General features: G+C 38.9%; 2 protein-coding genes across 3 annotated transcripts; both read right to left on the bottom strand.

Moving 5' to 3' along the window:
• Positions 1-440: 440 nt before the first annotated feature.
• HDAC10 (histone deacetylase 10) lies at positions 441-16,614 on the bottom strand. Of its 2 annotated transcripts, XM_084206079.1 has the most exons (21): positions 16,303-16,614; positions 15,865-15,937; positions 14,868-15,002; positions 14,458-14,554; positions 13,713-13,810; positions 13,532-13,636; positions 13,271-13,339; positions 12,511-12,637; positions 11,961-12,026; positions 11,539-11,598; positions 11,072-11,161; positions 9,717-9,823; positions 8,061-8,128; positions 7,336-7,603; positions 6,616-6,706; positions 5,178-5,263; positions 4,640-4,693; positions 3,954-4,038; positions 3,327-3,512; positions 1,427-1,586; positions 441-746 (listed from the first exon to the last, which is right to left on the bottom strand). In XM_084206079.1, exons 2-21 carry the CDS (start codon positions 15,927-15,929, stop codon positions 721-723), a joined length of 2,043 nt encoding a protein of 680 aa, XP_084062205.1. In that variant the 5' UTR covers positions 15,930-15,937; positions 16,303-16,614; the 3' UTR covers positions 441-720. The 2 variants fall into 2 exon arrangements, with proteins under 2 accessions (XP_084062205.1, XP_084062206.1); XM_084206080.1 differs by lacking the exons at positions 15,865-15,937; positions 16,303-16,614 and having other exon boundaries at positions 14,454-14,554; positions 14,868-14,914.
• A 1,415-nt stretch (positions 16,615-18,029) lies between these two features.
• Positions 18,030-21,285, bottom strand: LOC311153978 (secreted frizzled-related protein 2-like; the record flags this gene model as incomplete). Its single annotated transcript, XM_084206111.1, has 4 exons — positions 18,030-18,340; positions 19,332-19,424; positions 20,309-20,478; positions 20,999-21,285. 4 exons carry the CDS (start codon positions 21,283-21,285, stop codon positions 18,030-18,032), a joined length of 861 nt encoding a protein of 286 aa, XP_084062237.1.
• Between the last annotated feature and the right edge of the window lie 4,466 nt (positions 21,286-25,751).

Here is a 25,751-nt window from a genome sequence, read left to right on the forward strand (position 1 = left end):
GGAGAAGGAGGCGTTTAGGCAAGACAGTGTAAGAGGCGAGAATGGCAAAACCTCCTGTCAGGAAACAAATTAACTGTTAGGAAAAATGCTGAAGCTAAAGATTTGCCACTGGCCAGTTTCCAATTAAGTACCTTTCTGGACTTCAAAGGTCGGTTCAAATAAACTCTAAACTGAAGCAGAACATCTTAATGCTTTTCAGCAATTTGTGAAAAATCTTTCACGTAGCTTTTATTTTCTTTTGAAAGAGATTTTAATTTCAAAATGGTCAAGGATGGGTATCATTTCCCCTCCAGCAATATCTGAAAACTAAAACAAATGAGAAGGGAAGCACTCTGAACAATTAAAAAAGACAGCTGCAAAGACAGATTTATTTATTCCACATGATATATAGTTGAACCCAGTAGGAACACTAGTATAAACATCATCTGAAGTGCCTGAAATCAAAAGGTCAAATTATTGAAGTCACAATAACAAAAAAGTGCTCTTGAAAATGATCCCTAAATAATACCTGGAATACTACGAAACAAGGCATATCATGGCTATTGCCTTGGGATGTTTGTTGAATTTTGAGAATTTACATGATGTGGCTTTAGGTCACTACTAAGTCTCTGGAGATTTGGAGTTATTTGTTATACTGACAATTTATGCTTGAAAAGAGGGTAGAGTGAAGTCCTCATATTTTCCTTTTCTCCTTCTTTGTAAAATGATTCTGAAGTGAAATCAATTTCTGGAGATCCCATCCTTCACTGAAAAAAGAACAGCAGTAAGAAAACCACTTATTAACCAAGTTCATAACACAATTCCTGACCCCACAAGAATATTTTTATTGGAACCAGACCCCTGGTATTGGGCATTGCTTTTGAAAGAAAGAGATACCCACCTGGATAATTACTTTGTTGAAAAACAGAAATCATTCAGCAAAGAAATATTTCTAGACAAGTATACTTGAAAACACACATACCTGCCTGGCCTGATTCCTCTACAAATGCAGTGCCTAATTTCAGCTCTTTGTAACTGTACTTGCAGCATGACTAATCATTATTGAGTTATTCGTGGACAAGTTAAACATTTAAAAATATCATCTGGTTTGGCACTATATTCAGAAAACACATTAGTAAATCAGAGCCAGGGCACATCTTGCTGCCCATTTTTTAAGCACATATTTTGGTAATTTCATTCCAAAATTTTGGAGTAACAGTATTCTAAGTCGCAAGGGTACAGTTGCTATGCTATGAAATGTGATGCTTTCCAGCTCAAGTGGCAGAATTAGAAGCATTCAGGGTTTCACCACTAGAAACATTCAGAATTTCACATTTCACCAGATCAATCTGGTCCCACTGACATACAGGACTCAGCTGTATTTTTATATCATATTTTCAGGAACTTACAGTTTTATAAGAGTTAAAGATAAAATCAGACAACTTACCTGAACACTGAAGCATTTTCCATTCCTGCTGAAACTGGTCTCTTAATGCTTTTATTTTATTTACTTTTTCTTGGGTAGGAGGTACATAAATTCCAAAGGGAGGTGTAGAAGCACCCACTAATGCTTTGGCTACACTTTGCATTAAATTTATGTCTGTGTCCTAATTAGGAAGAAAAAATACCCCTGTGAACAAAGCACTCTTTGCTTCAGTGATACATGAAATATTTTAAAACAAGCTTTTGTAATTCTATTGCTAGCATTAGTAGCAGGAATGAGCAACTCCCATTTTCAAATAAAAATGTGTTGAAATTGAGGTTTTTTCTGAAAAATGTAAATTAATTTTCATCTGTTGTAAAACTTGTTTCTTTCAAATGGAGAAAATCTCACTTTTCCCTTTATCACTGAAAAGAAATAATGCTGGGTTAAGGACAAAATATCATGAGGTTAAGGGGAGCATGGAGCTTGCTTACTTCATGCATCATTTACTTTCTATGAGAGGAAAATAGTAATGTGTTTTGCTTATTCAAGAAATTTACTCTTTTTGACTGCTAACAGTCTAAATCATATCATTTCCTTGCAGAAATTGGATTTGAAATGTTGATGCTCTATGAAGATTATATTTGGAAGACTGTAACACTATTTTGTTTTTAAGAGATAGAAGCATTTTTTCAAGTACTCTAAAAAGCCATGCACACGCATTGGAAAATCATGATCCTGTTACAGAGCTACCTGATAAAAGTATCAATCATTTTTTTAACATGTATGCCTAATATCCTTTTATTGTCTGATTTTATACTTCAGAATATCAGTAATTCTTTCCATTTACACTCCTAATTAGTAGTGTGCAAATACATTATTTTTGGATACTGCATATCAATGTACAAATTATTTTAGCATAGCCAATTTATGTATCAGCATTGTAAATTAAACAACATTTGAGAAAACTACAGAATAAATTATGTCAAAAATCCACTTAATTGGCAGCTTAGTGAATAGCATGGCTTTAATTGGGTACTTGCTGGGGAACAGATTAGAATAAGCACACATGCACAATTTTTTGTTGTTTCTCATTGAAGAAGAACTAGAAGGCACAAAAGTAATCAAAGTTACTGTTTCATAGATCACACAGATAAACTGTGTTACTCACAATCACAGGATGCTGGAGAGGCCAAGAGTGGAAATTGAGTTCTTTATGTGATTAGATAAATTCATGGAAGATACACTCACTGACACTGATCACTGCTCTGGATACAGCCTCCAACTCCTAAATTTAAGCATCCTTAAAGTGGTAGCATATGGAAAAAGGACTGGGAAAAGTCCCTATATTTTATATTTTCCTTCCCATGCTCTCTACCTGAAACACAAAGCTGGGGTACTCTGGCCCTCAATTATGTATTATCCCAACAAAGTTCACTTGAAGGATATGTGCCCTTCTGATTTGTGTTCTTCAGGCTGGAAGTTGTGTGTGACAACGCACAGTGCCAGGGAGAGGAGAGGAAATTTAGTGGCCTGTTATGAACAGAACAGCAGGCTGCTTTCAATCACATTTGATGGAAAGAGGCTAGATGATTTAACAGACAGGAAGTGCCTCTTTTCAGGAGACAACTGAGCTGTGGATCCCAGATAAAAATGGAAGTTGTGGCAAACTGACAGAACACCTATGGTCCACACACATAACCATGGGCTTCTCCACTGTGCAGGCTGCGACAGCTGCCTGCAGCTCAGTGTGCAACTGTGCCTTTTCTTGTTCTCAGGACAGACAGAACCTTGTGCTGTGAGCTCAGGGGTACCAAAGACAGCATAAATACAGCCAGTATTTTCTACTGGGAGGCTTGAAGCAGTTCATACCAGTGTATTTGACAGACACTTTGCAGTGCCATGGCTTAGCACCACTTCTTACCTCAATGACAGCAAAAACTCGAGACTCAGCTAGTCCTCGTAGTAAAGCAACAAGCAGAGAAATCCCACTTATTCCAAGGTTCCTGTTTGGTCCAACAGCTATTACTGTTAGGTTTGGTTGATAACTATATGCTATAGGAAGAATGAATCCAAGTACAGCAGAAAAGAAATCATTTCCTCCAGCATCCTTTAACAACAACAACAAATTGGTTAACACAAATGTAAAGCCCCAAATTTCCAGATATAAAACAAAACAGAAAGGTGACTCTCATAAAGCTTTTGATTGGCCTAGGAAACAGGATACTGATCTATTTTCCCAGCAATTTTTATATTAAACACACAGGATTATTCATCTTTTCCTTAGTGTCTTTGCAGTGTAACTCTGCCTTGCTGAAGATGAACTGCAGTAACTATGGAATGTTTCCTTAAACCTATGCATTCTAATACACTCTAAAGCTCTGGGAAGGAGTAGTAACATGTCAAGGCCAAAAAAAGGAAAAAATTTCAAAGGTCCAAAGTGGAGTAAGGGGGGCAATTCTCAATGTAATTTTATAAATTTCTAAATATATTCTATTATTTCTGTTAAAAATTTTTTTTTCCTATGTCGTTTCTATAAAGTGAATCTTACCTCTTTCCAGTTTAGAAAAATATAGTGTTTGGAGCTGGTCTTCCTAGACTGTTCTTTCTCACAGATGTTTATGACAAGCATTTTTCTGTAAACAAAAACCCCACTTGAGTATTTAACCAATAATTTTCCAATGGGATATTCTTTTCATCATTCTCTAAATGCTAATTCATAATTCAGGAGCAAATAACTATTTGCATTAGTACATTCCAAAATGTAAACAATTAAAACTGAAATCCTTTTTATGGAATTTTTAAAGAGATGATTAAAGACTATTGGCAAATTACTTTAAGAAAAAGTGGAGGTAGAAAAAAATTATGGGTAAGTAAAGAAGACTTTCAATAAGGAACCCTGCATCAGCAATATGTGCCTTCTGAAGAGGAGATAGGTCTCCTATTTAATTAACAATTGCTTTATTTATTATGTTGTATTTTCAATAACAATCTAAATTTCAATTAACACAGAAGGATTATACTTTAAACCTACCACCAAATGCATGAAATAGCATTTAGAGACAATTTTTCTTTGAAGATATATTTGGGGATGTTTTGTATTATGTCTCAAGCTAAACTTCATAAATGTCAGCTCATGACTGGTTCCTTAGTACAGATTTCATCACACATACAGACACCTTTGAACATTCAGAAAGTCCTTGGGACTTTACCCCCTAATGTAAAGGGAGGCCTCACCCATCTTCTGTGTTGGGTATCGTCTGCATGTCTCCAACAAATACACAAAGCACTCTGCAGGAAACAAAAATTTACATATATTTACAATTAATTTTTTTTTCAGTTAGTGCAATTTGTATAAAACTTAATGTGTAGATTAGAAGCATTAAAAATAATGTATACTGAATTTGGTCCATTAAAAGTAGAAATAAAACACATTTAGGACAGCTCTAGGAAACCCCATTTCTTCCACCAAATACTGGGGAGGAAAAACAAAAATCAAGAAATTGTCCCCAGGGCAAAGCCAACTGAAATCTGACAAAGGAAGTGTAGGCTAGCACAGCCATCATCCTTACAAATTTTTTGCCTCTGGAAAGGCAAAAGGTTGTTGCTGGTGTATACACTGTTACCTGGATTACATGTTGAAAATGCTATGCATGTGAGCACGCTATTTATTTTAAAATCAAGGTTTCACAGGCAATTCATCATATTTGCCACACTTAGAATTTGATTTTTAACATGTTGTTAAAGGGCTCGAAATGCAAACATACAAAATCACCTTTGAAATCCAAAACGAACAGAATGTCTTAGTGCAACAGCAGCAGAAAGAGCAGCTGTGGGTGATGCTGCAATTCCATTGCACACCTACAAAACACATGCTTCATTCAGAATCAATGCTGCAAAAGATCATGTCATTTTTTAAAGTGTAACAGCTATATTAATTATTTTCTACAGAAAGGCCATATTTGATTATTATGCCCTATACTGCACTATTATTTCAAAAGTATGGTGCTATACCAGAAGGTGACTGTAAAAATAACTTCTCCAGAGGAAGGCCATTTTTACTAGGTCTCTAGAATAGTTTGCAAACTGTACAGAAAAATACACCCTATGAAAAGGAGGTTGCTCCTGAATATTCTGACTCTTCCTTTAACCTTGGCAAGCTATTCTTTTCTGGAAAAAACAATTGTTGCATTACTCAGTCAACCCTTCAGTGCATTTGTGGTGTGTGCTTTGAACTCTACATAACAGCCAAGCAAAAAGATATGTTTGCCCTCCTCATTCCTCCTCTTTGTTGTCAGCACAAATAGTTAACTTACAATCTGGAACACATTAAAAGTTCTACTTCTTTTTACCAGTAACCATTTCTTAAAATCTATTTATAGACTCTCCTGGAGCTGTGTGCAGTTTATAATGTCAGAAATTTGTCCCCAGGATCTTCACATGTGACTTCGAAGAGCAAGATGTCTTAGAATAAAGAGGCAATTGTGGCAGTTACTCTTCCTTGCAGGCCTGGTACCTTAAAGAGAGCTCTGCACTCAAACAAAGTGCAAAGGACTTATGATGTAATATTTTTAACTTGTTTTCAGTTCTTCTTCTATGCTCATCCAAGTTTTTTCACATAAATATGAAGATGCAGCCTCTAAGCCTGCCCTCTCTTAATTCCTAACTCTGCAAGAATCAAAACACTGAACTAGAATTACTCTGTTCAGAATGAGAGCATACAGCAGAGCTGTTGAAAACACACTAAAGAGTATGTGTGTGCATGCACATGTAAGTCAAAATTTACCGTGTAAACTTTGCATGTTGAGACAGGGAAAGTATTGACATTTCTTCAGATTTCTGCTGTTGCTTACTGGTGCTTGATACAGCAACCTCTGCTCCCCTTAACTGGAAGACGTAATGCTTGGCTCCCCCATAAGTCTGAGAGCAGTGAATAGGCTCTTAGGGACTCATATTATGTGACTACTTACAGAAAGCCTGGACAATGAGTTGCCCAAAGATGATTAGAAAGCTGGACTGGAGCTAACAACTATGCCTAAATAGTCCTTTTCTCATCTTGCATGCTCACTCTCACAGCCAAACACATTGTAGCTGAGATTATGGACTTGGGAGGTAAATAATAACTAGTATCTGGGTAACAATATAGTAGAAGCAAAAAATCAGAGGAATCCCACTCCACCCCCACCCTCAAGACCAAGGCAGTATATTATTACCTCCTTCTTAAGTATTTTATCTAGGATCACAAACATACTGCCAAGAGAGAGCAAAGTTTTGTCCTCTTTCACAAGGTCTGCATAAAAGGCACTGTAAAATAAATTATATGAAGAAAAACTAGGTTAGAGGCAATAGTGTCTTCAAAGAGGACACCGATAAAGTGCTTTGCAGTTAGTATTAATGAAGTAAATTTTGTACAAGTGCTACACATTGATTCTCAGAAACCTGCTCTAGCAGGAAGATGACAACACCAGTGCCTGACAGTCTTCATCTCCCTAAACCTGTCTCCATTCTACACTGGAAAGAAAACAAAAATGTCTGATGATATTCAGGAAACAGTCCTGTCAAAATTAGATGAAGACAAGACCAAACACTGCATTTCTCAAATCAGAGCAGTTTGGTATTTTTTCCATCTAAAAGTGAGTACAGAGCTTTAAGAGAGCTTCCTAGCAAAATCTCTTTCTAAATTAATACATTTGTATTAGCTGTCCTATCTCTATTGAAAAAGTTATAGAGAAAAACTATTCTGATTATTTCTTCAAAGGATTTCAGGCTATGAGTGCTATACCACACAAATGTCTTTATTTATAAAGGAAGAAATTCTGGCTGTAACTGAGTAGATTAAGGCCAAAAAGATGACCATGGCAGACACAGACCTAGATGACATTCTGGACAGAGACCTCTCATCCTCTGTGGAAAATAAAATAAACAGGACCAACCTGACAAGAGCTTTTATTTCTGTTTTGTCCATTTCCTTCACCAGCTGAACATGTTCAGGAAGCAAATGTTCTGAACCTTCAGAGCCAGTTGTTGCTGTTTTGATGGGAGGCACTGGAAATAGAATATTTTGCATGTGCAATTCCAAAAACTTTTCTACTTTGGCAGTGTTGTTGTTGTTAGTTATCTGAGATTCATCTTCTGTGGAGGGATTTGAATTAGCCTTCTTTAAGTGTGATTTGGTGCTCAAATTTTGTACAAATGATGTATCTAGAGAAAAAGAAAGATGGGTTTCACAGGTATTAGTTTCTAAGTAATGTGTTAATATTTGGATATATTTATTCACAAATAGAATACATCAGTATTCATAGAATGCATATTTATTCCCATGCACTAGCTACAATGTTTCCTGACACCAATGTTATTTCTTTACATTTGTTTTCATCTAGTGAAAGGTCATATAATGTAATGAAGCTTATGCCCCTATTTTTGACAAAGAAAACAGCATCCTCAAACAAAGATATCAAAGTGCTACTTTTTTGGCATGATGTTTGTCAGCTTCAGAGAGTTTTTCTCAGACCAGCTGAAGCCCCATACTGCTTCATCAGTCACTTGATGAATAACTGCTTGTTCAATTCGTTTAGACCACTGGTATTAATTTTAGTAATTTTCAATTTCTGTATAAATTCATTTATCAATAATATTTGCTTGAATGAAGAGAAACTACCTTCATAAGCCAACCATTTCCAGTACGGTTTATGTGCTGCTCTCACATTTTGAATAGATTCAACAGCACTAAAAAATAAACCAGATTAACAGTATTAGCAACAATGAAAATCATAAGCGGAATCATAACTTAACCAAAAAATCCAACTGAAAATGAACAAACTTTGATTTCTTCCAAGAATCCCAAACAGAACAATATGCACATTCCTTGAAGAGACTGGATAGTCCAAAAAGAAAAGTGAAGAGCACATACAGCATGTACACACATTTACACATTGAGTGAAATCCCAACCCTGCTGTTGGAGGAAGCACACCTGTATGAGTTCAGGAAAAATTTGTAATGTCTGTCAATGTCTTGCCAAGAGATTTTATCTACACAATGTAAAGATTTAATTAGACTGACTGAAAAGCAAGACAGTCTGTTCAGGAACTAAGTAAATCACATCCCCTGCTATTCTTTGTGTTGAAGTCTCCTTTTTATTATCACTGGTATTTGCAGTGATAATGGGCAAAAGGTCCCATTGCATCAGCTATCATATAAACATAATTCAGGCTGTGTTAAATCCAGAAGAAATTCCATAGACTTGCAGATTACTTGTAAGGTGTTCAGGAGCTGGACTGATATGTTGGATAAGTATGTAATCAACTCTCTATGACACAGGATGACAGCAATCTGAGATACCACAATTGGTAGAGAAGAAAAAGAGGACACAGAGGGGTTATGGGATGTGCTAAGAGCAAAATAACCAGTTTTGCTCCATTAGTTTACCAAATGAAACTGAGCCCACAATCAGTGTATACCCACACTGCTTCCCTGACTGATCCAAGCTCTGAGTTTTAACTAACACAGCCAGCTGGGAGGTGCTGCCATTAAAGTGCATGAGGAGCATTTCTGCTAGAAAAAGCACAGAACAGCTACTGTGCTGGGAAAAAGATGGAGGACAGAACACTGAGATGTGGAGGAGATAGTGCAGACAGGTAGAGAGAAAAACACTCTTTAGATGTGGGACTGATTCAAGCCCAAGGTTCAGAATCCTTTACTAGGTCATATTCCACCACAGTACACACAGTCTTAGTCTGTCTAAAAAGAAGTTATACTTGAAATTTAATTATCTTGGTACAGCTCTACATAGTCAAGTGCTTTTGCAGCCCAGGCCTCTATGCTCCAAATTCCAGAAACACAAGAATTCATCAAGACTAGCTTGCATAGGATCAGCTCTCACTGATGAGAGAAAGGTTTGCCCCCCCAGCTATTGCTGTACTACAGTGACTGAAGCGGCTCTGGGGTCTGAAGCACTAATCCTTGCACTTGCACACATACCCAAATACTGGCTGTAGATAACTGGTATTACCTTGATTACAGCAGGATTATCTCAGCCTCGAGTGAGATGGATTTCTATAGGATAACAAGGCCTAAGGATAAAATGGCTTAGAGTTTTATGCTATAAGATCTCACAGCTTGAAGTAATTTCAGAAACAAAAGTATATAAAACTCTACCTTGGATGACTTTTTAAAAATGCAAGTTATCCAAAGCAGAAAACAATATATTATAAACTACTATATTAAAACCTTACATTAGCAAAATGTTCAAAGCATGCATGTCTTTAGTCTCTTTGAAAAACACATTAGTTGTTCTAAAATTCTTTATGCGCTTACCTTAGACAAGGTGCCATTTCTCCAGTTATTTGAGGTACAGGATCTCCAAGCAAAGTTTTTACAGTCATGCACACAGATTCACCCAATGATTTCAAGTGGTATCCACCCTAAAAAGTATTTTGTGTCAACTAAGGGACAAGTACTTTTAACATCTCTCTGAATTTCAATGTAGAAAATAAACTATCCTTTTGAAATATATCTGTATTTACAGAAACAGGAGATGATATACAAGTGTATCTAAGTCAATGATTTTTCAATATGAAACCAGTAATTTTGTGGCCACCTCCTGAACGTCACTGGCATCTCATGATTGAACTCACTCTGTCACAGTTCAGGTAACTTCAGAAATCAGTCATTACTTTGCCACAAAAAAAAAAAGCCTTCTCCATTCCCATCACAATATGCCATCTTCAACAATCCTTGTGGAAGATTCCTTAGAAGGCAAATGCTATCACTATCCTCCAAAATGGCTGTTCAAGAGAAATCTCCCACAGCCTGACACTTTTAAGACATTGTTGCCTAATAGTTTGGCAGAATTTGGAGAGCAAGACGGATTTAAGATTGGTAGGTGACCTGCAGGAAGCCATCTATCCTATGGAGCAGTCACACCATCTGTGGTAGGAGTGAATGCTTACTTGCACTTTAGCTAATAGAAAAAAATATCCATAACAACCTGCTACTGAAAAGGATGATGGAAGGAGGGTCATACAAAACAAAAGGCCAAGTGAATCAATTAATATTCAGCTCACTCTTGAAGACTTTTTTGGCAGCAGTATTTCCACACATTTATATACCTGAAAAGCCACTATTTTTCTAACATGCAGCAGAAATAGGGGGTCAAAGTCTAGATTTCAAAAGGAGAAAACATTTTAATTGTTTAAAAGAAGAACAAAAAAGAGCTCCTAAAGCCTGCATACAGTCATTAAATTAAAAAAAAAAAAGAGGAAATTTTCTAAGTGTTCCATTACTAAGTAAGAGTATATTTATGTTAAAGGTTTTACAAAATTTCCTGGAGTACGATACACTTGTAAAAACATCAGTAATACAGCCTATTCACTAAATACAATGAGTTTGGGACTGTCAAGAGCAGTAGACTAATAACTGTTCACAAGAACTGAACAGATTTGTGGAAGACATGTTTTTTTGAATGATGAGCACATGGCTCTTTTGTTTCAAAACTCTATAGTGTAAGAGCACTGTCAAATCTTAGCCATTTTTGCATTCCTGGTACTCAAAAGAAAGATAAAAATAAGAAATTATTTTGTGAAGGAGTTTTGCTTCCTAGCTTCTAGTTTGCCCTAAATGGCTCTAATACAAAGACCTTTCCCCTAGGAGTACATTTCAAAAGTCTTTACCTCTAGGATGACACACAGCTTTCCATTAGCTAACTGCATCAGGAAATGGGTAAGGTGGGCAAAAACCTCAGGAGTGGCATTCATCTGACCCTAAACCAAAGAAAAAATTTGATGACACCTTGATTCAAAAACACTGATAAGAAACCCAAACAAACAAGCTGGAGTACCCAAGTCTGAGATGGAATACCAGAACACTTGCCTCTCATTATATCAAACAGAATGCTGAACCAACTGCATTTAAGGAAGGTGAAAAAAACCAACACAGTAATTAATTACACATATGGAATAGCCTGTCTTTAGATGTCTTGTTGAAATGTTGAATGAACTTGGGTCAGCCTAAAGATTCGAGCATGTATTTTTAGCTTGATTAAAGCTAAATTCACTTAGCAATCACAGGACATTAAAACAGTAGGAATATTTTCCTAATAGATTCATGACTGACAACACAAAGACCACGAGTTACTTACTTCAGGGTCACCAATTCCAGAATCATATCCAGAGGAGACAATAACCAGTTCAGGATCAAACTGTTATGAAAGAGAGACAGTTGCAGCACATCTTTAGGTCCTCTTTTAAATTTTGTACGGGATTTCAACTGTACCATGATCAGCTGTTATTTCAATTTGAATATGAACACAAGTAAGGATTCTCCTTGAATACATTACCCTTTTACACTATTTTTATATCTGCTGGAGAAGTTGCAGATGATTGTGTTGAATATTTAATAGCTAAAATTCCATAAATACTATTCAGTTGATCAAGGTAATGTCATACCAGCAGAATAAATGTATTAACTGTGCTACTAGCAACTACTGCATTTCTGTAAAATATTCAATGGCACCTTCTTAAGAAACACGTAAGAAGTGCTCTTTGGCAGTAAAAAAATTACCTCAAAAGCCATCGGAAGCAATACATGGAAAAACGCAGCAAGATAATCTGAATTTCCCATCCCAACCTGAAAAATATGAGAAATACAGGGCAGGCATGTTTTGCAGTTGGAATGATAAATTTCCTAAGGTTCTTCAAGATTTTAGAGAAAGACAGGAAAAGTTAAGATGAGGGAATCTTATGAAGTACAGTGAAAAATCCTCTATTTAAGTAAAGTGCATAAATATCCAGCATTTTTAATCTTAATGAGCTTCAGTTCTCTGCTAAACAAGGATGGATGTCACTATCTCCTGAAACACTTTTTGATTTGATGGCTAGGCAAGATAGCCAAGTAAAAATGAGCGTGTAAATTCTTCTCTCCCTTTTATTTTTCAAATATTATCACATTCTGAGCCATATTTTTCCAGCAGACCTTCCCCTGACAGGAAGGATATACACCGCGTAAGACAATTGCCAAGCAAGTGAAGCAGTGCACTTACTCACAAAGTGTTACATAAGGATGAGAAACAAAACTATTGCACTTGCTTTGTTGTGCTGCAAACAATATTTACCTTATTCCAAGGCAAATTTATGTTAAAACCTTTTCCTTTTCCCAGACCCACAGCATCATAATCGGATTCTTTGAGTGATGGCCAGAATTCCTGATGTTCATAGCGATGCCATGAAAAGTACAAAACACTGAAAATAAAAAAAACCAGAAATCCAATGTGACAAAAAGATTGCAGAAAATTACTTTATATCCCAAACCTGGTGACTGCATTGCCTGAAAGCAAGAAAATAAAACTATCCTATCCTTTCTCCTTAGTGCTCTCAAAGGACTCAGACTGGGAAAATTGGTAGAGTTAGGTCCTATGCCAAAATTAACCTAAAAATTAACATACTAAAAATGTCGTGTAAGCATATACTCTACACAGATCAAATACAAGGAATTTTCAGAACAGCAGGCTTGTTTCTAGAAACTACTTATGTCACTTTTCAAAAAAAAAAAAAACCTCACATATTTTATCCAACTACTACTTAAAGACTTTAACTGAGAGATTCATGAACAGAGAACAGATGTACTACCTGAGTAGTGGCAAACCAAGTAATCATATTGCTTATTTTGTTATTCTTTAAAGTAGAACAGATTTACATTTTATTTTGATTTAGATATTTACTTCTATTTTGTAACAAATGAAAAACAGAGTGACTAAAATAGCAAGGCGAATGTCTCACAAATTCTAGTTTTAGAACTTTAAGAAATCTTATTCTCTAGAAAGGCAAGCAATCTTTAAACAGCTGACATTAAAGAAGAAAAAAAATCCTCCAAACCTTGGATCTTCTTCAAATATATATTGAGTTCCTTGCCCGTGGTGCACATCCCAGTCAACAATTAGGATTCTGTACAGATCAGTAAAAGAAAACATTCAGAGGAAGAGCCACAGCATCTTAATCTACAGAAGGTATAAATGAAAAACCATGAACCAAAAGGAACAGGACACCCAGAAAGCTCTAGACATTAATCTAAACTAGCACAAAGTCAAACTGTTGTTTACATATGAAAAGCTTCTCTAGAGTCAACCAAGCACTTACCTCTGTAGACCATATTTCATTTTTGCATATTCTGCTGCAATAGCCACATTGTTGAACAAACAGAACCCGTTAGCTGCATTTCTCTGGCTGTGGTGACCTGGAGGTCTGAACCAAAATTTTATAAATTATTCACAACAGAAGAAATTTTGCTAAGTGAAAATTTCCTCACGTATTTTCTTACCTGACTAACGCCATTCCATTGCGCACTTTTCCTGCCATCACAGCATCCACCAGCTGCAAAGCTGCTCCAACTGCTAGTCTGGCACAGCGGTAAGTGCTCTGAGAAAGAGAAACTCATCAGCTTAAACAAGGCACCCATGAATGCTTTAGCATCCCAACAGCACACTGTCCTGGCATAATTGTACCCCACTGAAGCTATACAAAGATAGCTGAAACAGAACTTTACAACACAGGCTCCAGTGTGCTTTTCCCTATGATTACCAGTGATCACTATAATCTTTATAAGGATGCTCTTTGTGGAGCAGTCAAACATGTGAGATGGATGCATTGAGTAGAATAACATGGCATCTTTGAAAATAAGGAATGAAACCCTACAGAAGCATAGCACAGAAGACTTCATCTCCATTTCATGGAACAACATTTAAGAGCAATTGTTACCAAAATGTGATTTGCAGGTCATTAATGGTCTACAGTGACATTAAGTGACAAAAATAGAGCTAAAATTTGAGTAGTGCATTATACTGGTATGATACAATTACAAAATAGATGACAGGACACTTGAACAATTTAAATTACAGCATTATACTAAACTAGAAACAGAAAATTACACTATCATAAATAAATGTGAGACTACATCAGTAGCAAAAAAAGTATTTTTAATCTTCCCCTTCTTAGAAAATGCCACTCAGGTGCAGTAACACAAATAGTTGTAACTCCCAATAGAGGAAGCAGTTTAACTTACACACCGGATGAAAGAAAAATGCATCATAATTTTCAGAGACCCTTTTCAGCTCGTCCTCATTCATTGTCTGAGTGCTTTTTGCCACTTCCAAGTGCTCTAAACTGCAAGGGAAAGAGATTAACACAACACTTAAGTAAGCAACTATAAATATTTTTTAGAAGTTTACTTGCATTCCTATGTATAAATCAGCATTCATTGCTTAAGACTCCACAGAGTGAGAATGCAGATTTAGTGGAATAGCAGATTCATAATTCAGCACCTATGCCATACTCAACATTGTGACACATTTTCCATTGAAATTAATGGAGGCCATTGCATTTTGGAACACTCTTTTCAAACGCATCAAAATATAATCTGGAAGTATGAGATCTGCTGTTTCATTGAATTAATCTGAATGAAAGTTAAGCTTCAGACCTGTGAACCAACAGGATCTCCTCCTCGCTTCCTTCTCTGGTGGGCACATGGACACACCTTTCCACAAGATGGTAACTTTTAAGCTGCTCATAGGAGGATGAAAGTCTTTCTGGCACTTCAATATCACAAATGGGACTAAAAATAAACAATAATTATATTACTGTAATACTATACCAGCACAGGTAACTAATATACTTCAAAAATCCTAGCTTTTAACTCCCCATTTTAAGAAAATTCATTACCCTCCAAGAGGGATAAATGAGAGTAAAAATGGAAAAAAATCTTTAAGTATTTTCTATTTCAGAACTGAGTCAGAAATTGATTCTAAAATATGTAAGCAAAAACGAATCTTAAAAAAAACCCAAACAATACAATTGTTTCTTCTCTCACTGGTAAAAAGTTGCAATGCTTAACTACAGACACAGAAATGCTGCAATTAAAAGCTGCAGGTTACAAAGAAGGTGAACAGAGGAGAAGCAGGTGTGGTAGAGAAGACAACAATGGATTGTTACTCTGAGCACTGCAAAGGAACTCCTCTAATTTATGCAAATTTAACTAATATACCAACTTCTAACTGAATGTAATTGACATGTTTCAGCTGAGTGAGTATATCTACACACTTTTCCAACGTCAATGATACTTTACTTTTATAAACAATTTAATTAGCTTAAAACACATTATTTAGGGGGTACTCAGACGCCTCATCCTAACAACTCATGTTAAGGCCTCCCAGACTGGATGCCTTCAGCTTCTCAAATCCAGTTTCAGATAATCTTTACAATATCTAGATACAAATTGTGAATAAAATATTTTTTTCCTCTTAGAGGAAAGACTTCCTTGTTACTTGGAATGACAGGAAGCACCACCAGATACTTCTTATTACATTTACAGAACATGCATTTATTTGGTACTGCTCTCATGAGTATTAATCATCCATTAATAGGGACGGGGACAAGGAAAAGGACATCCATTAATAAAAATAACAGCAGTGACTTACTCACTCCAAAGTAGTTTGTGAGTGGTCATCTCCTCATCATAAATCAGCGCTGTTCCTGAAGCCATTGCTACAACTGAGCAGAACAAAAAACAGCAGGACACATATTTCATAGCAGAAGAAAATTAAACCAGTTACTGTTACACTAGATGATGAGAATATAAGTACGGAGCATACCTGCCTGCATGACAGCTTTGTACTTTAGACTTTGTACTTACAGAACTTACAGAACGAAATCAAAGGAAAACCTTAAGGACTCAGATTCTGACAAAAGTGCACCCACCGAAACAGGGTGCGGGACAGGATTCACAGTGACCGAGTGCTCGAGAGCTGGGCGCTGGCACTCCTGGCGCGGGGCCCACCCAGCTCCCGCACGCCCCGTGCAAGCGGCGGAGGCTCCGAGCCCGGGCCGCCTCCTCCCTCCCTCGCACACACTCTTACCTGGGCGGCGGGCCGCGGGCGAGAACTTGAGCTACAAAGCCACAAAGTAGGAACAACAGGGTTTCATACACCACGCACACAACAGTTACAGGGATCTGTCTGGTTTAGAACTTCACCGGTTTCTCACAAACCCCCGAGAGACGCTGAAGAGAGATAAAGAAGCGGACGGGAAGAGAGCGGATGCGAGCGCACTGACGGCCGCGTACCCTGGGCCCCGGGCGCGCTTCGCTTGCCTCCCGCGCAGCCCGGCAGCCTCGGAGGGAACCAGCGCAGCCCCGCGCCCGGCCGACGCCTTCCGAAGCCGGGGAGGCCGGACGGCAGGCCGGGGAGGCGGCGCATCCCGGGCCCGGCCGTGGGCGCGCCGAGCGCAGCCCCGCCCCGGGCCCGGCTGTGGGAGCGCCGAGCGCGGCCCTGCCCCGGCCACGGGCGTGCCGAGCGCGGTTCGAGGCGCGGTTTGAGGCGCGGTTCGGGAGGTGCTGCGGAGCTGCGGGGAGTGTAACTGCAAGAGGGGTTTTAGCGTGGAACTGACCCAAGAGCGAAACAACCCCCAGCCCCGGGCTGTGTGGCATCCTCTGGCATAATGAAATATAAAGAAAGAGCCTGGAGCGAAGGGGGACTCCTCCATTTCCGCAGAGTGACGCGTCCGGGCGCTGATGCCTCTCCTGCCCCTCCGAGGCGGGCCGGGGCGTGTACACAGCTTCTCCGATTATTGACGGCTTTTTTCCGCGCTTTTCTCTACTAGATTTCCCAGTTCACGGTAGACAGTGATGGAACAGGTGTCATCACATTCAATTAATAGCCTGATACAAACCTGCACTTTTGGGTAATGTATCCGAAACCCAGATCATTACAGGTGCGAATTTTAGAAAACTACTGCCCATAAACTTGCCCCGTATTTGTTTCAAGAAAATATAATAATAGACACTGTATTATTGAAATAGTTTCTAATTTATGTATTATCACCTGTTACTGTGTTTATTATACACATTTATAAAACTAAAATTGAGTCAAGTTCTGTCCATCTTCGTGTAGTCTTTAATTTCAGTGTATTGCACTGACCATGAGGATGCTAATCATGTGCCTACTGTAATTTTTTTTTTTTTTTTAATATTTTGACTCTTAGTTCCTGCAGATCATTTTGGAGAACGGGTAAATTTTATAAATTAACTTTTGTAATGTGTTTGAAAATGAAAAGGGACTTTTGAGTAGCCGGGATCTGATTTATGGCACCCAGTAACCAAATTTTCTTGCAACTGGGGTCAAACATACCGCGTTAATTATTCTTCTCTTTATTCCACTCTGATTCCGGCGAAAGCGACCAGCAGAGGGCTGCCTTCTTCCAATGGGAGACAATGAGGCCGATTCATTAAACATTAGGCAGGGGAAAGTTTATGTAACTGGAGAAAATGGTAGAGCAAGTGGTATGGATAAACACATTGAAAACAGGTGGATGTGAAACTGGTTTATGCTGGGTTTTGCACATATTACAATTTTTTTAATCGTAACTCAAAGAAATATTTATCCATAGCTGTCCAAGTTCAAACAGGATGAGAATAGCTGTAACACTACCAAAAGGAAGCCTGATAACAATGTGGTTTGTGTTCAACTTCCAATACCGTTTAAAAGGAGATGAAAGCTTTATATTCAACTTATAATACATTCCTATTTACAAGACAGGTTTGGCATGAGAAATATAATCATCTTTTTACAAATAATATGATAAATATTTACAAGCATTTATGGTGTCTCCACTTCTGAGTGGCCAAAGTCAGCTGGGAGTCCTTCCTCTGCCAGCGATAAACCTGCTTTACTAAAAGGATGCCCTCTTCAATGTTCCCCACAAGGAGATACACCATGGGACGGTGGGTTGGAGTCATCCTCTCTATACATTTTTCATTAATTAGCAGCCACTGTTGTATCATGCTCTGGGTTTCGTAGGGCAACAGTGAGCCCTGGGTAATGAACTCCACCTGGCATTCAATGTTATACTCTTGGTCCTCAAATGCTGTTCTCTTCTTGGACAACTTTACTTTCACTGCTAAGGAAAAATGAAAAGGAAGTGCAAGTCAGACCATTTCTCAAATGTAATAGAAAACAGTACCAGTGAAAATTCCTTAAAAATATGATCATAATTTATGTTGACAGAGTATAGTGAGGCCTTTTCCAGCAAAAGTTTAAAATATTTTTGAAAAATAAATTTTATGTAATAAAGGGATTTTTTCCATTGAATTAGGTGAGTAGGAAAAAATATTTTCACAAGCATGAGTAATTTATTTTTACCATCACCATGTTATGTCAGAATTCGAGTAATTACATATTGTAAGCTGTTGGTCTTCTTGTATCACAAAACTGCCCAGCAACTGCCCAAGTAATTTTCCTGAACCTCGCCTTGTCCCTTGTGTGGAACCCCTAGGCAGAAATGCCTTGCTGACACCAGCCATTTAAATATTGCCTTTTCATTATAGGCATCTACCTACTCCACCTGACTCCATCAACACTTTGTAGCATAACATTTGTCTGTATTTCTTGATCTAATGCCAGCCAAAGTTGATGAAAGTCTTTGCACTGCCATCAAAGGCTTTCCAGGAAGTCTCTAGGGCAGACTCCAGTCCTTCTCAGTGAGTTAGGTATCACAAAAAAACTCATTCACAAAAGTAGCAAAGATACAGCATATATTGGTAAAACACTAAAGCTTTACTTTCTGTTTAAATGCTAATAATTGGCATTTAATTAATTGGCTGCTTTTGACAGAAATATTTTCCATAAAGCATGTTGTAGCCAACCAGACCAGAACAGCTATTTGGTAGGAAACCAGATCATTGATAAATCTTTCATGCTCAATAAATCCTCCTTATATTTAGTTTAGAAATAACTTATTCTGAAAATCAACCTAAAGCTAAGTTAGCAGCCAAACTCTTAATCCTTTGAAACCCCTGCAGAAACTGTCACTAATTGTAATCGTACTTTTAAAGCATTCAGAAGACGAGTTGTTAGTCTCTTTAACACCAAGTACAATAGCAAGGACTTACCAAAGTTACTGTCACAGAAAACTTCAAGAACTCTTTTGTGTGTAAAGAATTCCTCCACTGCTGGGCAAGTCTGGCAGGTAGGCTTTGGTAGAACTGATTAGAAATTACAAAGTCTCAATGTTATCTTTTAGAATAATTAGTTTTAATTTTCTGCTGCCAAAGCTGAGAACCCACTGTTTAACCACAGAAATGACAGACAAAATACACATCAAATACAGGGCCAGTGATAATAGGTAAAAAGTCAACACACGTCTCTGAAAACAAGGCTAGAGATGAAAAGGAGTTTCATTTTCCATGCCCATTCAGCCCTTGTTCTGACTGACAAGATCAATTATCAGCAACAAATAAGGTAACAAATACAGTATAATTTTTAGGACTGCAGTGGGTGGAAGGGGTTAGGTGGCCGGATCTGTCAGTCCCTCTGGCTTCAGCTGCACTAAGCCTGTGAATATGCATGAATTTGGGTGTGCTAGCAGCAACTTAACCTTACTCTCTTCCATAGAGTTAGTAAATGTGAGTGCATTTGAAGATTTGAACATGCCAAGATAGCTCATGTTTCTTCAAGGAAAATCAGATGAAATCATCCCAATTTTCCTAAGCTGATCTGAGAACCAGTTTGTTGTACACATAAAAGCATCTGTGATAAGGGCCATTGATAAGTCTATGAAGAGACCTCAAAGCAATTCCAGCCTGGTGTGCTGCCGTGTATGGCACTGCCCGCAGCTGTGCAGGGTGATGGTTTCCTTCCTGCACTACCGCAGCACAGCCCCTGCCCGGAGCCCTGGAGCTGTGCTGCAGCCCGCAGTGCCAGCGCCGGCACTCTGCCGCCCTCCGCACGGACACCGGAGCAGTACAGCCACACCCGGCTGCGCTGACAAAACCACAGAGCGTCTGTCCAGGGAACAGCGTCCCCGGGATCTCCTTGGGTCCCAGGAACGCGGGTCATGGCCACCCTCCCCTCCCCACCTCCGAGCTACCTTTGGGCAGGTATTTATAGTCCTTGGCGAGAGGTGCCAGGCAGGTGTCCTCGTCGCCAGGGAAGCGGTCGCAGTCCAGGCTGGCCGGCCAGGGCTGCCCGTGGCACAGGAGCACGGGGGCGCAGCTGGCGCGGACAGCGACACACATGCTCCTGCAGGGATGGATGAACCTGTGTGCGAGCAACACCAGGCGGAGTCAGCTCAGGGACAGCAGAAACTATCGCAACAGTGATTCCTGGGCAAAGTACAACATCCTTGCTGACATTTAACATCCTTCAATAATAATATTATTCCAGAAGCAGCAGCTGTGCAAATTATGCAAGCGGTCTGTGCATGGACTGAGCTTACAATATTTAGTTATGATTTTAAAAATGCATTTATGACAACCTGAGAAAAGCTTCAGTGTGAGCCGGATTCTATTCACAGTAAGCGCTTCAACCCTATATGGATAAGAATAAAGTTCAGCTGTAACAAAACAGAACATTATATCCTTTGACAACACCATTCATGTTCCCAAGGCAAACTAAAATTGAAGTGGAACAAGTTTTCAGTTCTGATGAACACAAAAAAGCTAACGGAATTATTTCAGAAAAAGTGGAATCACCTTTAGATTATGATAAACATTCACTTGATTTCATTCCTGTTCTGGCAAATAAAGGCTGGAGTTTTGTACTGTGCTATGATACTTACGTATCTAAACAGATGGGCGCAAACAGGGAGCACAGGAACGTCCTCACGTGAGGGTGACAGTCTGTGTGTACAAGGTGCTGCCAGGTGCTGGATTTTAGGATAACTTCTGCCATGCTTGTGTGTCCCATCAAGTTGGGAAGTCTCATTTCAGAGTATCCAATCTTGTGGCACATGCCCATCTCCTTGGGTATCACTACGCATTTCGTGGATAATCCAATGTCCAAGGCTGTTGCCACTCTTAGGAAACCATTCACGGCAATAACAAGTATTTTTGCAGTCAATAACATCTTCCAGTGACTCCTAGGCTGCTGAGCAGGGAGCTGTCAAACCACTCAAGTGCAGAGGCATGCCGAAAACTTGTGGCTTATATATCCCAAGAGCTTAATGAACTCTTGGTTATCAACTGCTTATCAAATCACTTGAGACAAGACCAGGTCGTGTTGCCTAATCAAGGGATTGTTGTGACAGCCAGGGAGGTGGAGAAAAAGTATAGATGTATGTTCCCCAAGGACACTGATTTGGAAGAGCCTTTCCCACGTCCCACGGTGTCAGTGGCTGCAGCATGCTAGGTAGCATATTAAACTTTGACACCTGGAAGGTTCACTGTGCTTTCAAAAACAAATTAAGAGATCCCCCAGAAAAAGGGTTGGGCAGACATGCTGTCTCCTGGGGCTTCTGTGTCTCCTTTGTTTTCAGACACTGCTGACATGACAGAAAAAAACAGCCCAGATTGACTTATCAAGTGAAAATGTTTTGCTTGTGCTAATGGCCCATGTCTCTTCCACAGTTTTACAATGTAGAAGAGGCACTTTCTTTTGACAAGCACTGTAAAAGAGACAGACATCTGCCATTAACCGAGTATTTTGACTGGAAGTTTGGATTCCTATTCTGCGACATGCTAAAGGCCTCGACTTCTATTAGTTTTAATAGACACCTGAAAATACAGAATTGAATTTGTAGTACTGTTGTGACTATCAGTATTTAGTCAGGAAAAAAGCAGTTACATATTTTTATTATTTTGAATGAAGTTGTCTACATTTAAAAATGCTCAAATAATGCAGCATTTCAACTATTTATTAATAAATTATAATTATATTAAAGCATATAAAAGCAAATTATACCAGATGTGCACTTTTCCTGTTCATAGCACAAAAAAATGGTGTTATCACTGTTTGTAAGCTCTTTGCTATAGGGAAGCTGGGAACCAATTAAGATGAAAAAGGATCTGAGTAATGCATAGTTTACCTATTATGAACAGAAAAGTCAGATTATGAATTTTAAAGGCTGAAGATCTAAACAAAGCATTTTGTGGAGATTTTTTATTTGATGAAAATACTTTTTTTCCAGTTAGTTATGGATGTTAATTTTTATTTCCACACCTGCTTACATGATTTATTAGCAGAAATGTTTAGGTATTAATAAGTTGTAGGTGGATCTACTGTAAAATAAGTATGTTCATAATAGTGTATCATCTAGTATTACTGATGCTTGATTGAAATACATTCCTTCAGAAACTATAGCTTTTTGTGCTTATACTGAGATGTAGCACAGTTAGACAATGCATCACACATGATTTACATGTTTATACTTAAAGGTTAGGTTACTAATCCTAGCATCTTTGAAACCAAAGACAACGCCCTACTGATTCCTCCTTAGCTGCCTTCTTTACCCTGAGCTACTAGTAAAATTACAGTATCTGTGTAAATAAGTAGAAAAAAATGACAGCATGCAAGGTCTCAGGAACTAAAAATGTATTTAAAACAACTGTCAGTTTTTCTTCTCATGCTTTGTTGCCAAAAGGTGTTTTTTTCCCAGCAAACGTGGCTTCTCTGTATCCCTTACCTCACCTCAAAGCAGAGAAACTGAATAGCTAACCAGGCTGCCTTAGGCCTGAGGATAGCTTCCCTTTGACAGGTGCTCCGTGTAGTTCTTAGGAAGCTAGAGCCTGCAGTAAAAGTCCCATCCTTGCAAATCTATGCAGGTGTGTCTGCAGGGCACACTGTCACAGGCTCCTCTTGCTACCATTTTACAAAGTTGCTTAACCCAAGAAGAGGCAGGTCCAGGCTGAGCCAGCTGCGCAGCCCTTTGTCTCGTAATTTTATGAAATTAATCAAATTCCTCTTTGTCTCCAGTGATATTCTTCTGTAATACTTCTGTCATCTGATTGCTATCTGAAAGTAGGTGGCAAGATCTCTGGTGAAAGATCTCTTGTATGTGGAGCCTGGTATTACATGCAGATTTCTAAATGGTATAAAACATAGAGTAAGAAAGATTATTTGGTCTCTCAATTATTTAGATGTTTTTCTTTGCGTTTTTCTCAGTGACTGTCTCACAACCTGCAAGAAAACCTGATTCCTCTTAAAACCTGACCCAGAGTGGTTACTCCAGCTGAGGAGGGTGCTGAGTCCCTGGCTGTGCCCTTGGTGCTGCTCTGCAGGAGGGGGAGCTGTGCCCTGCCCGGAGCCTCACACCAGCCCATGCCTCAGCTGTGCCCAAAACCTTGGCTGCTGATCTGAGAGCTGCCCTCAATCACGACTGATGGACAGAACAGAAGCAAGCATAACGAGAGTGTGTGAGACAAAGATCATCTAATATACCTATCCTGGCAAACTTAGTCTCCATAGGAACTGTCTTAGAAATAAATAATTGTGTCTCTCTGAGACAGCTTCCTGCCAGGCTTCCCAGGGAGGAGGTCATTTGTGAGCCACTGTGGAGCTGTGCTTTAAAGTATCTTTTAGTCTCTTAAAGGCATCCAACTATCTTTTGATGCTTTACTTTTGGAGAGCTGACTTTTGGTAGACTCAAGGGCTGAAGAATTGTCTCCAGTTTCAAGAGAAAAATATGCCTAAATGCTTTTGCTGGATGCCCATGACTGTACTTGGTCCAAGGGTGGTTCTGAAGTGAGGTATTATCCATAATTCAGTAATTTTTGATAGCCATCTTCTGTAAGGAATCATTTATGGGAGCTTCTGATTCTCTTCTGGAAGTGGTTTGTGTGCTATTTTCAGTGTCATTATTTATTAAGGAATTTACCAATTTGACATCCTTTTCACTCCCAGGTCACTTTTAAGTAAGGGACAGTGCTTCGGTTCAGGCTCAATTATTTTCATTTTCTTCATGAACAGATGTTACCTTTGAACTTGGTTTGACAGGAAGCCTTTATAATTTTAATTTTAGCAGGAGTCTTGCAGAACAGTTATTAAAAGTGAGCATGCAGAGTAGGTTGCCATTGGCTGGAGAGTGCTACAGGTCAGCAGATGTTGGCAGAAGCATAACCTGCAGCACCCATGTTGTTGTGCCATAAATTCTCCTTTTTTTTCCAAACACTTAGCTGCTCATTTCACAGTGGGGAAAAAACATCGAGCAAATATACACAGAGATTGATTTTGTGAACACAGTAAACTGTTTTACTGTGGCCACACTATCTAAACCTTCAGATTGCACAAAAACTGGTGGCTCAGTATTTCTGTTAGGAGTGATGTGTTTGTAGAGGGTGTTTGAACAAAGACTGACTGAAGTGAAAAAAAAGATTATCATGGCAATTGCAGTGCCTGCATACAGTTAGAGATCTAAAAATCTGGAGTCCAGCTACTGCTCTTTGAGACTTCTGAAGAAAGCTGTGTGGTGGTTCCCTTAGCCACAGGCTGCATTTATTGTTCCTGGATATGAGCAAGGGACACCTGCTGATGGACCGTGATAAGAGGAGCAGCGGCTGGAGGCTCCCTCCCTGCCCACCTCCGAGTCCTCTCCTTTGACTGTTACCAGGGAGACAGACAGAGATTAACCAGGAGCCACCCATCTGAGCCCAGTTAGAAACAGGATTGAAATTTTCTTCAAAGAAAGCAGGGGGTTGAGATCAAATTTGCAGATGTAGGGATTTTTGGTTTTAATCTAAACATTTGTTGCAATATTTGGCTGGAGTCATTTTTAACTGGAGTCAATTGCAGAGATGCAAGGCTCCCAGACAAAGATCAAAGCTTGTAACCATGTAAGAAGGCAGGGGAGAGGTGGTCCTTGTTCTGATGAAAGCTTTGCTGAACTAACATCCTTAATCTGCAGTGCAGGATTTACTTCATAACATTTCCTTTGCTTTATTAAAAAAATAATTAGGCCACATGTGGTATCTGTGAAACAGCCGAGACACAGTCGTGGATGCCTTTGAATGCCTTTGCAAAGGCCTCATTAATTTATTTGTCACAATGGCTTTGGCATTGGTTCAATTTTTAAAGGACAGAAAAACTGTATTTCCTCATAAATCTCTAATGGAAATTGTTACAGGCTCACTGATTTGGCATGCTCAGTGCTGCCCTTTCTACTGTCAGTTGATTAACTGAGAGGAAAGTTTGTTTTAATAGTGAAAGAGAAATTCCATGCTTTGGGTGACCCAAATTTAGTTTCTGACTCTGCCACATTTCTTCTGGAAGTTTTAACCCTGCTGCACTGTCCTCCTGCACACACAGATTGTCCTGGTCAACAATGATGGGGGAATGCTGAGTTAAACATGTTCAAATATGAAGTGTTCAGATGCTACAAGAGTGGGGAGAGGGCATGTAAATGCCCTCTCAGATCCCAGGAGTATCACTCAAAGCACAAAGGGTGTTGAATACTACACAAAAACTGGGTAAGCAGCATTTTCTAAGTAGGCCAAGTCAGTCAGGGCCAAAAAAAGGACACAGGAAGATGAGGTGACTTATAACCAGCTAGGGGCTAACACAGGCATACAAATCTGAGCTGTGACATCACCACGGCCATC

This window comes from Fringilla coelebs (genome assembly GCF_963513975.1).
Source record: "Fringilla coelebs genome assembly, chromosome: 5".
In the NCBI taxonomy this organism is placed as follows: Eukaryota; Metazoa; Chordata; class Aves; order Passeriformes; family Fringillidae; genus Fringilla; species Fringilla coelebs.

Bases quoted from the DNA above. Each gene is read 5' to 3' on its own strand.
- HDAC10 (XM_084206079.1), bottom strand. From the start codon at position 15,929: ATGGCTTCAGGAACAGCGCTGATTTATGATGAGGAGATGACCACTCAC. The intron at 5,264-6,615 runs GTAATAATATAC...TGTGTTTTGTAG, and splicing joins ATAAAATACTTAAGAAGGAG to GTGTGCAATGGAATTGCAGC. The intron at 1,587-3,326 runs GTAAGAAGTGGT...CTTCCTAATTAG, and splicing joins GAGTTTTTGCTGTCATTGAG to GACACAGACATAAATTTAAT.